Source organism: Esox lucius, chromosome 13 (assembly GCF_011004845.1).
Source record: "Esox lucius isolate fEsoLuc1 chromosome 13, fEsoLuc1.pri, whole genome shotgun sequence".
Classification (NCBI taxonomy): domain Eukaryota; kingdom Metazoa; phylum Chordata; class Actinopteri; order Esociformes; family Esocidae; genus Esox; species Esox lucius.
This window is the reverse complement of record NC_047581.1, coordinates 16888649-16902160: the sequence shown is the minus strand read 5'-3', so window position 1 is coordinate 16902160 and position 13512 is coordinate 16888649. Positions and strand designations below refer to the sequence as shown.

At 43.3% G+C, this 13512-nt stretch overlaps 1 protein-coding gene across 4 annotated transcripts in view; it reads left to right on the top strand.

Annotated features, from left to right (window-relative positions):
• dpysl2a (dihydropyrimidinase like 2a) overlaps positions 1–13512 on the top strand; it is a 35274-nt gene that overhangs the window by 917 nt on the left and 20845 nt on the right. The window contains exon 2 of one of the 4 annotated variants that reach the window (XM_020052959.3): positions 11770–11858. The exons of 2 other annotated variants lie outside the window; for them this stretch is intronic. In XM_020052959.3, the coding sequence (XP_019908518.1) occupies positions 11820–11858 (39 nt within the window). In that variant the 5' untranslated portion in view covers positions 11770–11819. Of the gene's footprint in view, positions 1–11769; positions 11859–13512 lie in introns of those variants that run through there. One more of the 4 variants, XM_020052960.2, reaches the window with a different exon arrangement.

Here is a 13512-nt window from a genome sequence, read left to right as displayed (position 1 = left end):
TAGTTGAAAGGGTAAAAACCTTTTCTGAATGTAGGTCGTTGGATGAAATCCATCTTTAATGGTTCCTGTAAGCTGTGATCATGAAGGCCTTTTGGCAGCATGTATAGATACTATGGCTATACATTTATTTTCTTGAATCAAATAACACAACGATTTAGGTCAATTGACCAAAATCTCAACAACATTGGCTTCTGGCCTGTTTTCATGGGTGTTTTCACTCTGGGTATGCGGTAGTAATGTGCAGTTGGTGAATGTTTTATGCTTTTTAAAGACTGTCTTTAGTAACTTGATTCATAACTCTTTTAGTGACTTGTTCAATTTTAGTGTTCAAACTGCTGGCAGCAAAAATCTACAACATGGTCACTGGCAGGATGCAAACACAGTCCTCCAGCTCAGTGTATTGACCAACAGCTATGTAGCACAAGCAGTTAAAAGAAGAGAGAAAAAGTCCAGGACTGATAATTGAAAGCAGGATGCATTAATTAATCCCATGTATTGACTATTGGTTGATATAATAGGGACAGAGACACATGCTTAAGTCCAAAATACACAAACGATTGAGCAATTTGTTATATTTTGTTGTTTGTAAATGACACAAATCAACAGAATGACTAGAATTTTTAATTTCTATAAATGACAAAAAAAAAGATCAGTCAGTTTTTAGGATCAAAATTCCTATCAGTAGTGTGCAGTGTGTTCTATTTTTTGTCCCGCTGTAATATAGGCTACATACATTTTTTTTTTTTAATAAGATGGTTCTTGACAGTGATGCCTTTTGTTTTCACTGGGCTGAATAGAGGGTTACTGGGGTAGTGGGGGTGGTATTTTCAAGCAGCAGTTGGGTCTTCCTTACAACTGGAGGAGGCCTATCTATGCCTCTGACATCTCCAGCAATTCATACAGACAGCTGAATCCCAGCAGCCCATGGATTTTGGCCTTTGAGGGTATTTAGTCATCCATCCATCCATCTTCTTCCGCTTATCCGGGGCCGGGTCGCGGGGGCAGCAGTCTAAGCAGGGATGCCCAGACTTCCCTCTCCCCAGACACTTCCTCCAGCTCTTCCGGGGGGACACCGAGGCGTTCCCAGGCCAGCCGGGAGACATAGTCCCTCCAGCGTGTCCTAGGTCTTCCCCGGGGTCTCCTCCCGGTGGGACGGGACCGGAACACCTTCCCAGGAAGGCGTTCCGGAGGCATCCGAAAAAGATGCCCAAGCCACCTCAGCTGACCCCTCTCGATGTGGAGGAGCAGTGGCTCTACTCTGAGCTCCTCCCGGGTGACCGAGCTTCTCACCCTATCTCTAAGGGATCGCCCGGCCACCCTGCGGAGAAAGCTCATTTCGGCCGCCTGTATCCGGGATCTTGTCCTTTCGGTCATGACCCAAAGCTCATGACCATAGGTGAGAGTAGGAACGTAGATTGACTGGTAAATCGAGAGCTTCGCCTTGCGGCTCAGCTCTTTCTTCACCACGACAGACCGATACATCGACTGCATTACTGCAGAAGCTGCACCGATCCGTCTGTCAATCTCCCGTTCCATCCTTCCCTCACTCGTGAACAAGACCCCTAGATACTTAAACTCCTCCACTTGAGGCAGGCACTCTCCACCAACCTGAAGTGGGCAAGCCACCCTTTTCCGACTGAGGACCATGGCCTCGGATTTGGAGGTACTGATTTTCATCCCCACCGCTTCACACTCGGCTGCAAACCGTCCCAGTGCATGCTGAAGGTCCTGGTTAGAAGGGGCCAACACGACAACATCATCTGCAAAGAGCAGAGACGAAATCGTGTGGTCCCCAAACCTGACACCCTCCGGCCCCTGGCTGCGCCTAGAAATTCTGTCCATAAAAATTACGAACAGAACCGGTGACAAAGGGCAGCCCTGCCGGAGTCCAACATGCACTGGGAACAAGTCTGACTTACTGCCGGCATTGCGGACCAAGCTCCTGCTTCGGTTGTACAGGGACCTGACAGCCCTTAGCAAAGGACCCAGGACCCCATATTCCCCAAGCACCCTCCACAAGATGCCGCGAGGGACACAGTCGAATGCCTTCTCCAAATCCACAAAACACATGTGGATTGGTTGGGCAAACTCCCATGAACCCTCCAACACCCTGTAGAGGGTATAGAGCTGGTCCAGTGTTCCACGGCCCGGACGAAAACCACACTGTTCCTCCTGAATCCGAGGTTCTACTATCGGCCGTATTCTCCTCTCCAGAACCCTGGCATAGACTTTCCCGGGGAGGCTGAGAAGTGTGATCCCCCTATAGTTGGAACACACCCTCCGGTCCCCCTTCTTAAAAAGAGGGACCACCACCCCGGTCTGCCATCCCAGAGGCACTGTCCCCGACCGCCACGCGATGTTGCACAGGCGTGTCAACCAAGACAGCCCCACAACATCCAGAGACTTGAGGTACTCAGGGCGGATCTCATCCACCCCTGGTGCCTTGCCACCGAGGAGTTTCTTGACCACCTCGGTGACTTCAGCCCGGGTGATGGACGAGTCCACCTCTGATACCTCATCCTCTGCTTCCTCAATGGAAGAAGTGACAGCGGGATTGAGGAGATCCTCGAAGTACTCCTTCCACCGCCCGACGACATCCTCAGTTGAGGTCAACAGCTGCCCACCTCTACTGTAAACAGCATTGGTAGGGCACTGTTTCCCTCTCCTGAGGCGCCGGATGGTTTGCCAGAATCTCTTCGAGGCCAGCCGATAGTCCTTCTCCATGGCCTCACCGAACTCCTCCCAGGCCCGAGTTTTTGCCTCCACAACCACCCGGGCTGCAGCCCGCTTGGCCTGTCGGTACCCGTCGGCTGCGTCAGGAGTCCCACAAGCCAACCAGGCCTGATAGGATTCCTTCTTCAGCTTGACGGCATCCCTTACTTCCGGTGTCCACCACCGGGTTCGGGGATTGCCGCCTCGACAGGCACCGGAGACCTTACGGCCACAGCTCCGAGCGGCCGCTTCGACAATGGCGGTGGAGAACATGGTCCACTCGGACTCAATATCTCCAGCCTCCCTCGGGATCCAGTCGAAGCTCTGCCGGAGGTGGGAGTTGAAGATCTCTCTGACAGGAGACTCGGCAAGACGTTCCCAGCAGACCCTTACAGTACGCTTGGGCCTGCCGAGTCTGTCCAGCTTCTTCCCCCGCCATCGGATCCAACTCACCACCAGGTGGTGATCAGTTGACAGCCCCCTCTCTTCACCCGAGTGTCCAAGACATACGACCACAGGTCAGATGAGACGACAACAAAGTCGATCATCGACCTGCGGCCTAGGGTGTCCTGGTGCCACGTGCACTGATGGACACCCTTATGCTTGAACATGGTGTTCGTTATGGACAAACTGTGACTAGCACAGAAGTCCAATAACTGAACACCACTCGGGTTCAGATCAGGGGGGCCGTTCCTCCCAATCACGCCCCTCCAGGTGTCACTGTCGTTGCCCACGTGGGCGTTGAAGTCCCCCAGTAGAACAATAGAGTCCCCAGTCGGAGCACTTTCCAGCACCCCTCCCAGAGACTCCAAGAAGGTCGGGTACTCTGCACTGCCGTTCGGCCCGTAGGCACAAACAACAGTGAGAGACCTATCCCCGACCCGTAGGCGCAGGGAAACGACCCTCTCGTTCACCGGGGTAAACTCCAACACATGGCGGCAGAGCTGGGGAGCTATAAGCAAACCCACACCAGCCCGCCGCCTCTCACCATGGGCAACTCCAGAGTGGTGAAGAGTCCATCCTCTCTCAAGGAGTGTGGTTCCAGAGCCCAAGCCGTGCGTAGAGGTGATCCCGACTACCTCTAATCGGAACCTCTCAACCTCACGCACTAACTCAGGCTCCTTCCCCGCCAGCGAGGTGACATTCCACGTCCCTAGAGCTAGTTTCTGTGTCCAGAGATCGGGTTGTCTAGGCCCCTGCCTTCGACTGCCGCCCGATCCTCTTCGCACCGGCCCCTTATGGTCCCTCCTGTGGGTGGTGAGCCCACGGGAGGGCGGCCCCATGTCGCCCGTTCGGGCTGAGCCCGGCCGGGCCCCATGGGGGAAGGCCCGGCCACCAGGCGCTCGCATACGAGCCCCAACCCCGGGCCTGGCTCCAGGGTGGGGCCCCGGCTGCGCCATACCGTGCGACGTCACGGTACACATAATTTTAATCATCATTAAGGGGTTTTTGAACCACTCTTAGTCTGACCCGTCGCCTAAGACCTGTTTGCCTTGGGAGACCCTACCAGGGGCATATAGCCCCAGACAACATAGCTCCTAGGGTCACTCGGGTACTCAAACCCCTCCACCACGTTAAGGTGGCAGTTCTTGGAGGGGGGTATTTAGTCATTTGTTTCAGTTATTGGCAGCAGATAACTGAAAAGAATATGGTGGCCAAAGAAAATGGTGTCTTTAGGAGTGGTGGCCAGTGTGCAGTAACTACAAGAGCATAGGTATCTCTTGGGTTGACACATTGCGGAGCGAGCTGAGGTAAAGCAAGGATTTGCATTAAAATGGCTTCTGTGCAAATGTGGATAAGTTGGTACCATTGAGTCTAGTGTTGCGGGATGAGTGTTGTAAGAGGCACTGGTGAGAAAGCGGGTGGCCTTGTGATAATCTGGGTTCTATTTATTAAGGTACATATTGGCAAGCCTGTAAAATATGCTGTCATTGTTGATGATTTTTACAAGAGTGTTTTGCAGCAAGTACTTTGTTTGCGAAATAAGAATCCAACTCTGGCTCTGCAATGCAGATTAATTATGGGGCTTGAAACTATATGGCACTATGCTTTCAAATTTTCCTGTTGTTAGTTTGACCAGCTTTTCAGAAACTAGTTTAATATAATTTTGGTGTTATAGTGGTAGATTTGTTGGCAAATTATTACACTACAGTTCAAACGTTGTGTTCACTTAGAAATGTCATAGTTTTCTAAATACATTTTTTGTCCATTAAAATAATGTCAAATGATTCAGAATTACGTTGTAGACATTGTTAATGTTGTAAATGACTATTGTAGCTGGAAACGGCTGATTTAATGGAATATCAACATAGGCGTACTTAGGCCCATCCTCAGTAACCATCAGTCCTGTGTTCCAATGGCATGCTGTTTGCTAATCCGAGTATATCATTTTAAAAGGCTATATGATCATTAGAAAACCCTTTTGAAATTAGGTTAACACAGTTGAAAACTGTTGTGCTGATTCAAGAAGCAATGAAACTGGCCTTCTTTAGTCTAGTTGAGTATCTGAAGCATCAGCAATTGTGGATTTGATTACAGACTCAAAATGGCCAGAAACAAATAACTTTCTTCTGAAACTTGTCAGTCTTTTCTTGTTGTGATAAATGAAGGCTATTCCATGCGAGAAGTTGCAGAGAAACTGTAAAGATCTCGTACAACGTGTACTACTCCCTTCACAGAACAGCGCAAACTAGCTCTAACCAGAATTGAAAGAGTGGGAGGCCCCAGTGCACAACTGAGCAAGAGGACGAATACGTTAGAAACAGATGCCTCACAGGTCCTCCACTGACAGCTACATTAAATAGTACCTGTAAAACTGAAATTATCCTCTGTTCAGTGTCTGTTCCTTTGCCCATCGTAATCTTTTCTTTTTATTGGCCAGTTTGAAATGTGTCTTTTTCTTTTGCAAATAGTTTAACAATTTAAGAATACCGTTTCTCAACTGTTGAGAAAAAGGGCTGAGTGCAGGAGGTGAGCCGAGGGTTTCGGGAGCAGCAGCCGACAGCGAATCAGCAATCTACACCAGGACCTGACACGGATGATGTCCAACTACCCCCCTCCCCCTTGGTGTTTGTCTATGAACCAGACAAAGACCCCAGTAAAACATTCAACAGTTCTGTGAAGAAATGGGGAGGGCCTACATTGACTACATAAAAAGATCCCAGGGCAAGTCTGAAATAACCAATGAGATGCTTGGTGCAGTCACCTGATTAAAACTGAGGTCTGATAAATAAAAGGAGGTACGTTGATCAGGTGATCCCAGGGGTAAAGGCTGCAAAACAACATAAAATTGCAAAGAGTTTGGGGATCTCATCTACGGTACATAATGTCATTAAAAGATTCAGAGAATCCAGAGACAACTCTGTATGCAAGGGACAAGACTGAAAACCAATGTTAGATGACTGTGATCTTCAGGTCCTCAAGCAGCACTGCATTGAAAACAGACATGATTCTGTAGTCGACATCACTTTATAGGCTCAGGAACACCTCCAAAAACCATTGTCTCTGAACACAGTACGTTGCAGCATCCACAAATGCAAGTGAAAACTAACATGCAAAGAAGAAACCAAATACAAACAAGATCCAGAAACGCTGCCGCCTTCTCTGGGCCCTAGATCATTTAAGATGGATTGAGGCGAAGTGGAAAATGTTCCTGAGGTCTGACAAATCAAATATGAAATTATTTTTGGGAATTATCAGTGCCGCATCCCCAGGACTAAAGAAGTGAGGGCCCATCAGGCTTGTTATCAGTGCACAGTTCAAAAGCCAACATCTGTGATGGTATGGGGGTGCATTAGTGCACATGGCATGAGTGACTTGCACATCTGTGAAGGCAACATTAATGCTTAACAATATATATATACAGGTTTTGGAGCAACATATGGTGCCCTCCATACAATGTATTTTTCAGGGAAGGCCTTGCTTATTTCAGCAAGACAATGCAAATCCACATTTGGCACGTATAACAGCATGGCTCCTAAGTGAAAGAGTCTGGTTGCTAAACTGGCCTGCCTCAAGTCCTCACCTGTTACCCATTGAAAACATTTGGCACATTATGAAACGAAAAATACGACAAAGGATACCCCAAACTGTTGAGCGGCTGAAATCTTGTATCAAGCAGGGATGGGAATACATTTCACTTTCAAAACCACAGCAATTGGTCTCCTCAGTTCCCAAACGCATACAGAGTATTGTTAAAAGGTGATGCAACACACTGGTAAACATGCCCCTGTCCCAACTGTTTTGAAATGACTTGCTGGCATCAAATTCGAAATGGGTATGTATTTTTCCCAAAACAATTCTCACAACATTTGATATGTTGTGTTTGTACTATTTTCAGTTAAATACAGGGATACAGTTAGGTCTGGTAATAATTGGACACTGACACAAGTTTTATTTTGTCTGTTTACCAAAATGGTTAAATAATTAATGTGCTTAAAGTCAGTCTCTCCGCTTTAATTTGAGGCAACCACATCCAAATTGGAGGAATGCTTTAGGAATTACAGCTCTTTAATATGTAGCCCCCTCTTTTTCAATGGACCAAACGTAGTTGGACAATTGACTCAGAAGCTGTTTCATGGACAGTTGTGGGCTATTGCTTCATTCTTTCTTCATCAATTAAGCAGGTGAAAGGTTTGGCATTGATTCCAGGTGCGGCATTTCATTTGCATTTGGAAGTTGTAGCTGTGAACCCACAACATGCGGTCAAAGGAGCTCTCAATGCAACTGAAACAGGCCATAGTTAGGCTGCAAAAAATTAAAATCCATCAGAGAGATAGCAGGAACATTAGGAGTGGCCAAATCAACAGTTTGGTTAATTCTGAGAAAAAAAAGAACATACTGGTGAGCTCTGCAACACAAAAACTCAGGACGACCACGGAAGACAACAGTGGTGGATGATCGTAGGATCTTTTCCATGGTAAAGAAATACCCCTTCAACATCCAGCCAAGTGAAGAACAATCTCCAGGTGGAAGGCATAGCATTATCTGAGTCTACCATAAAGAGAAGACCTCACAAGATCAATTACAGAGGTTTCACCACAAGGTGGAAACCATTCAAAACCTCAAGAATAGAAAGGCCAGAAAAAATCTTAGAAAGCCAGCCCAGTTCTGGAACAACATTCTTTGGACAGATGGAACTAAGGTCAATCTATACCAGAATGAAGAAAAAAGTATGGAGAAGGCTTGGAACGGCTCATGATCTGAAGCATGCCACACCTTCTGTAAAACACGGTGGAGGCAATGTGATGGCATGGGCATGCATGGTTTCCAATGGCACTGGGTCACCAGTGTTTATTGATGATGTGACAGAAGCAGCCAGATTAATTTCTGAATTGTTTGGGGATATAATGTCTGCTCAGATTCAGCCAAATTCAGTGAAGGTGATTGGACGGCGCTTCACTTTACAAATGGACCATGTCTCAAAACATACTGCCGAAACAACCCAGGAGTTTTGTAAGAAGTGGAATATTCTGCAATGGTCGAGTCAATCACCTGATCTCAACCCAATCAAGCATTTGCTGAAGACAAAAGTTAAGGCAGAAAGACCCACGAACAAACAAGAACAGAAGACCGCTGCAGTAAAGGCCTGGCAAAGCATCACAAAGGAGCAAACCCAGCGTTTGGTGATGTCCAAGCGTTCTAGACTTCAATCAGTAATTGCCTGCAAAGGATTCTCAAGATTTTATTTATAGTTGTGTTCATTTGTACAATTACATTTGAGCCCCTGAAATAAGGGGACTGTATGAAAATAGTTGCAATTCCTAAACATTTCATACAATATTTTTGTTCAACCACTTAAATTAAAGCTGAATCATCTTGGTTGTTTCATTTAAAAGCCATTGTAGTGACATTGAGAGCTAAAATTATGAATATTATGTCAGTGTCCAAATATTTCCAGACATAACTGTTAAGGATTTGCACATTATTGCATTCTATTTTTATTTGCAATTTACGCAGTGTCCCTACTTTTTTGGAAACAGGGTTTTATATTCTAAACGTTTCTGTCAAAGTTTAGTGGAGATAAAGATTAATCTCTCATTTGAAGTTTTATTAATTGACTTACACCATCCTTTCATGTCATGGAAAGAGATTTGATCAAATATATGAAACATCTGGACTGGGCTTCATGGGTAGCAAGTGAAACCCACTGGTTTTCCGAAGTAGCCCATTTCCAGATCTAATGTTCAAAATGTACGTTTTCTTTTATTTGCGTTTTCTTTTTATTTAGCTACTCAGCTTTAATTACCGCAAACTCACAGGTATCTAACCAGATTGATGGTGTTAAGGTTTTTTAACACGCAACTGTGCATTCAACGATTTCTTACTTCAAAAATACAACTGATGATATAAAGCTTAACTACAACAAGCTCTTGAACCAGATAAGGAACTAGGCAAGTTCAGCCGGCCCGCAATTAAAAGGGATAAATGTTGTTGCCCTCACTGGATACGAACTCCGGTTTCCCAGATGAGTGGCTGTCTTTAACCACCCCACCACGGTGCTATACATTTGCCCAGTGTCGGTATAGCATATCGACATAAGATCATTTTGTCACGCATTAACATCACGCCAAGTTTGAATATTTCGCTAGACACCATTAAGCATTGTATTAAACTGACTAACGTTTCTTATTAAGTTTACCTCCACCACAGATAGCATCTGTGAAATGTATGGCTTTTGCCACTGGCTGTTCTAACAGCTTATTAGACAGTAATAGGCTTACTAGTATCAAACTTTCTACTTGGAATAGTCATAAGATTTGAGAAATTTCTAGCAAGACTGAATATGGACTTAACACAACCAAAGCTATTTCATGGCACAAAAACTTTAGTTTTTCTTTCATTCTTGAATGACATTGATACAATAACTATCAATATAGGCGACAATAACAGACATTTTTGTCAAGTGAAAAGACTAGAGAATCGTGGACACCCCTACTCCTTTACTGCCCAAGGGTTTTTTATCTTGCCTATATCACCCCAAAAATCATGCACAGATGCCAGAAAGTAGTTGCAACATAAACAGTTATTTTAGGCTTACTTACTATAACGTAACTTCTGAAGGTTGTAGCCAGCGTAGATTTTGTCTATCCTGACCCAAAAAGCATGCACGGATACGAACTTCGAAAATCCACCAGAAATTGTCGCAATATAACTGTGAACAGTTTTATTTTAGGCAAAATGTAACGCAGCTACTGAAGATTGTAGCCAGAAAAGTTTTTATCTATCTGGAACAAATCCTAATGCATAATTTGCTTTCACTGTGACAAGGCTCAAACGTGGGACCTATTGGTTGTAGGTCGGCGTCTGTAACCACTACGCTATTTAACAAGGGATTGCCAGCCAGTCACTTAGTCAGTCAGTCAGTCAGTCAGTCAGTCAGAGACGTTCACTCTTCTCAGCCATTTTCCGGTGTAACCTCTGCCATTGATAATAAATCATATTGAAATTTATTTTTATTATCAATGTGATATATTAGTTGTAGTTGTAGTAGTTGCACCCCAGAACAAACTCTATATTTAAGTGGTATTTTTAAAAAGAAAATGTAATTTTTTTCTCATTATAATGTGATGGATGTCTACTGTGTAAGGTAGGTTGTTTGAATTAAATAGAAAACACAGATGCCATCAGTTTTAATACCAAGTAACCAAAATTGACTTAATAGGAACACTAGTGATTTACAGTAAAAAAGACAGAGCAACTCATAATTTGTCAAAGCTATTTTCAAATAAAATTTATATGCCATGAATATACAGTGTAAACTACAACACACATTTGTACAGATCATGTTGAAAATTATTTCTTTTCATTTACACCTTGCTTCGGAGAGGAGATTTTCATGTAAGTGGACCTATTAAGCCCAACAGAAGTGCTATATCCAAATAAATTATCTGTGTGTTACAATCTAGGTTTAATTTTAAAGATAAGACCAGGAGGCTGTTGTCACACTTACTCCCAGATCAAGAAGATTTGTAAGTGAGGAAGAGTGTCTCACACACATTCAACTTGCGAAACAGACAAGTAATAGTTTGATATTCAAATTTTTTGCAGCCCTATTCAAGCAAGTCTACCAAATAATGGCTCAGGAAAAATATTGGTTTTGGATTGGCACAGTCCAGATCTTAATCTAATCAAGATGTTAGGGCAGAACCTGAAGCTGCCAGTATATGACAGACAACCCCCAAACCTCAGTCAATTGGCTGAATTCTATATTAAGTACTGGTCAAAAATCCCTCAAAGGTGTCAGAGATTGATTTGTGGTTGTAGGAGACTTTTAATCCCCAGTTATCACTTGTTGTAATGGAGGTCCACAAGCAATTGAATGAAGGGGTTCACACATTTTTGCGCGCATGATACGAGTTTGTTAAATAAAACAGTAAAAATAGGTCATTTTTTTGTTTGTCTTCTTTATTTGGAATGTCTTTATGAATTTGGGTTTGATAAGGATTTTATGAGTATATTTTATACAAAAATACAATGACCATCCCTATGTTCACAGACCTTTAAGCAGCACTATGACTAACTGACAGACAAATTGGAAGTCGACAGATTTGACTAATTTGACCAAATATGTCTACATAGTTGAGTAATAATTTCGGCCCTGTGAGAGACATCTGTAAGTGTTATTTGCTTTTCATGTAAGCAATGTTCATCAGGATAAAGACCCAAAATAAAGAGCTTTGGATTAAGAGACCATTTTAAACTGAATATCTGGTCTAACGTGGTTAACATCGTCACAGAATTCCTTAACATTCCCACATCCAGATCAAATCATAGGGTGCCCCCATTGAATCATTACACTTATGCAAGTGTCAGGGATATTATTGTTAATTTAACCGTGCTCATTTACACTTGCATCAGGAGGTTTTATGGCAACAGTTCCAATCGTGTATTAACTGTATTTGAGCCCCCAAAACAAAAGCCACAATCCAATCACTTACAGAGTTATCCTCTTGCTGTAAATCTGTTCTCCATGCTTTTAGCCTTGTTTCAGAGGACTCCTGTAGACCAGAGACAAATAGGTCATACATTAATGTGATCAACCCTTTACCCTCGCAGGACTTGGTGACAGTCTTTTCCAGGAAGAAAAGAGGTGGCAAGTCTAAGGAATGGTTCTGAACTGCATAAACAAATCTCCTGAGCTGCAAGTATTTAAATATATTTTTTCCTTGGGATATTATAATGAAGTGATATCTGATCAAATGACATAAGGGTGCCATCTTGGAAAATAACTTTCTTTTTGCCGGTCCCTTATCAGCAATAGAATGAAGCCCAAATAAACTCTTCTGCGATCAACGTTTTAATTTCTAGTCTAGATAAGACTAAAACAAGATAGGGGGTCAATTTCAAACATGGGTTTACATACATACTCCATGGAAAACTTTTAACATATTCAGCATTATAAGATTGGTTGTTTGTTTCCCAAGTGTCTTATGTTCTGCTGATATAGAGGTTAAGTCAGTAGATTCAGAAATGAAACATGGTTCATTTCTGCTACCCTGTAATATAAACACTGTAGTCCCCCTCTATCATAGATACAGTAATGAAAGTTGAATTCTGGGATGTTTATTATTCCAGTTGGTTAGATTTTCTAAAATCTCAGGAACGTGAGATGGCGGTGGTAAAGGAATATTTTGGAAAAGGTGAATACATTTTGGAATAATGTTTATTTTTAGAATGTTAATCCATGGGAGATGCTCTATTGAATGACAAACAATGTATTATAGGCTCGTAGTTGACTGGCAATGTTCTCAATATCAGAACGAATAGCAGTGGCAACAACGGGCATCCCTGCTGACAACCTAGATGTGAAACTACTTTAATACTCAAGTGTTAGTTAACACTTCAGCTGTTGGGTTATTATGTAGCAATTTGACCAATTTACAGAAATTCCGTAGCAAGGATATAAAATGGGTATAACCATTCAGCCCTATCAAAAGCTGTTTCTGCATCCAGTAAATAAAATTGCAGTATCTGGCACACCTTCTTGGTTGTGTTCACATGTATTCTCCCTTACCATTGTGAAAGCCTTGTTAAATTCATATTGGTCTTGAGCAATTATATATTTAGCTGGTGAATGCAATGTGCAAGCTCCAGCACAACAAAATACACTGTGTTTTACATTGGCAGGGATACATGGAGGGTCCCATTCTCTCAGTCATAGGAAGATCTTCCTCCACCTCTTCTGCAGTGGCCATGACAGATTTGTCATCGCCATCAGAAATGTTTTCTTTGTGCAGGTTTAACTTATCACCTTTGTTTTGTAGTGTTTGTTGTATATTATGGTATTGTTTCTGAGTAATTTTAGTTTTTAAAATGCAAAAATGTTGGTTGTTTGTTAAGGATGTGTGTTTTAGTGTAGCGCTAAAAGTTGCGCTTACTCAGCATCTCGCCAGAACCAAAAGCTAGTTGACGCTAGCCACATGAAGTTGGGTACAGTATCTCACAAAAGTGAGTACACCCCTCACATTTTTGCAAATATTTGATTATATCTTTTCATGTCACACCACTGAAGAAATTACAATTTGCCACAATGTAAAGTAGTGAGTGTACAGCTTTTATAACAGTGTACATTTGCTGTCCCCTCACAATAACACCACACAGCCATTAATATCTAAACCGCTGGCAACAAAAGTGAGTACACCCCTAAGTGATAATGTCTAAATTGGATCCAATTAGCAATTTTCCCTCCCTGGTGTCAAGTGACTCGTTAGTGTTACACAAGGTCTCAGGTGTGAATGGGGAGCAGGTGTGTTAAATTTGATGTCATTGCTCTCACACTCATACTGGTCACTGGAAGTT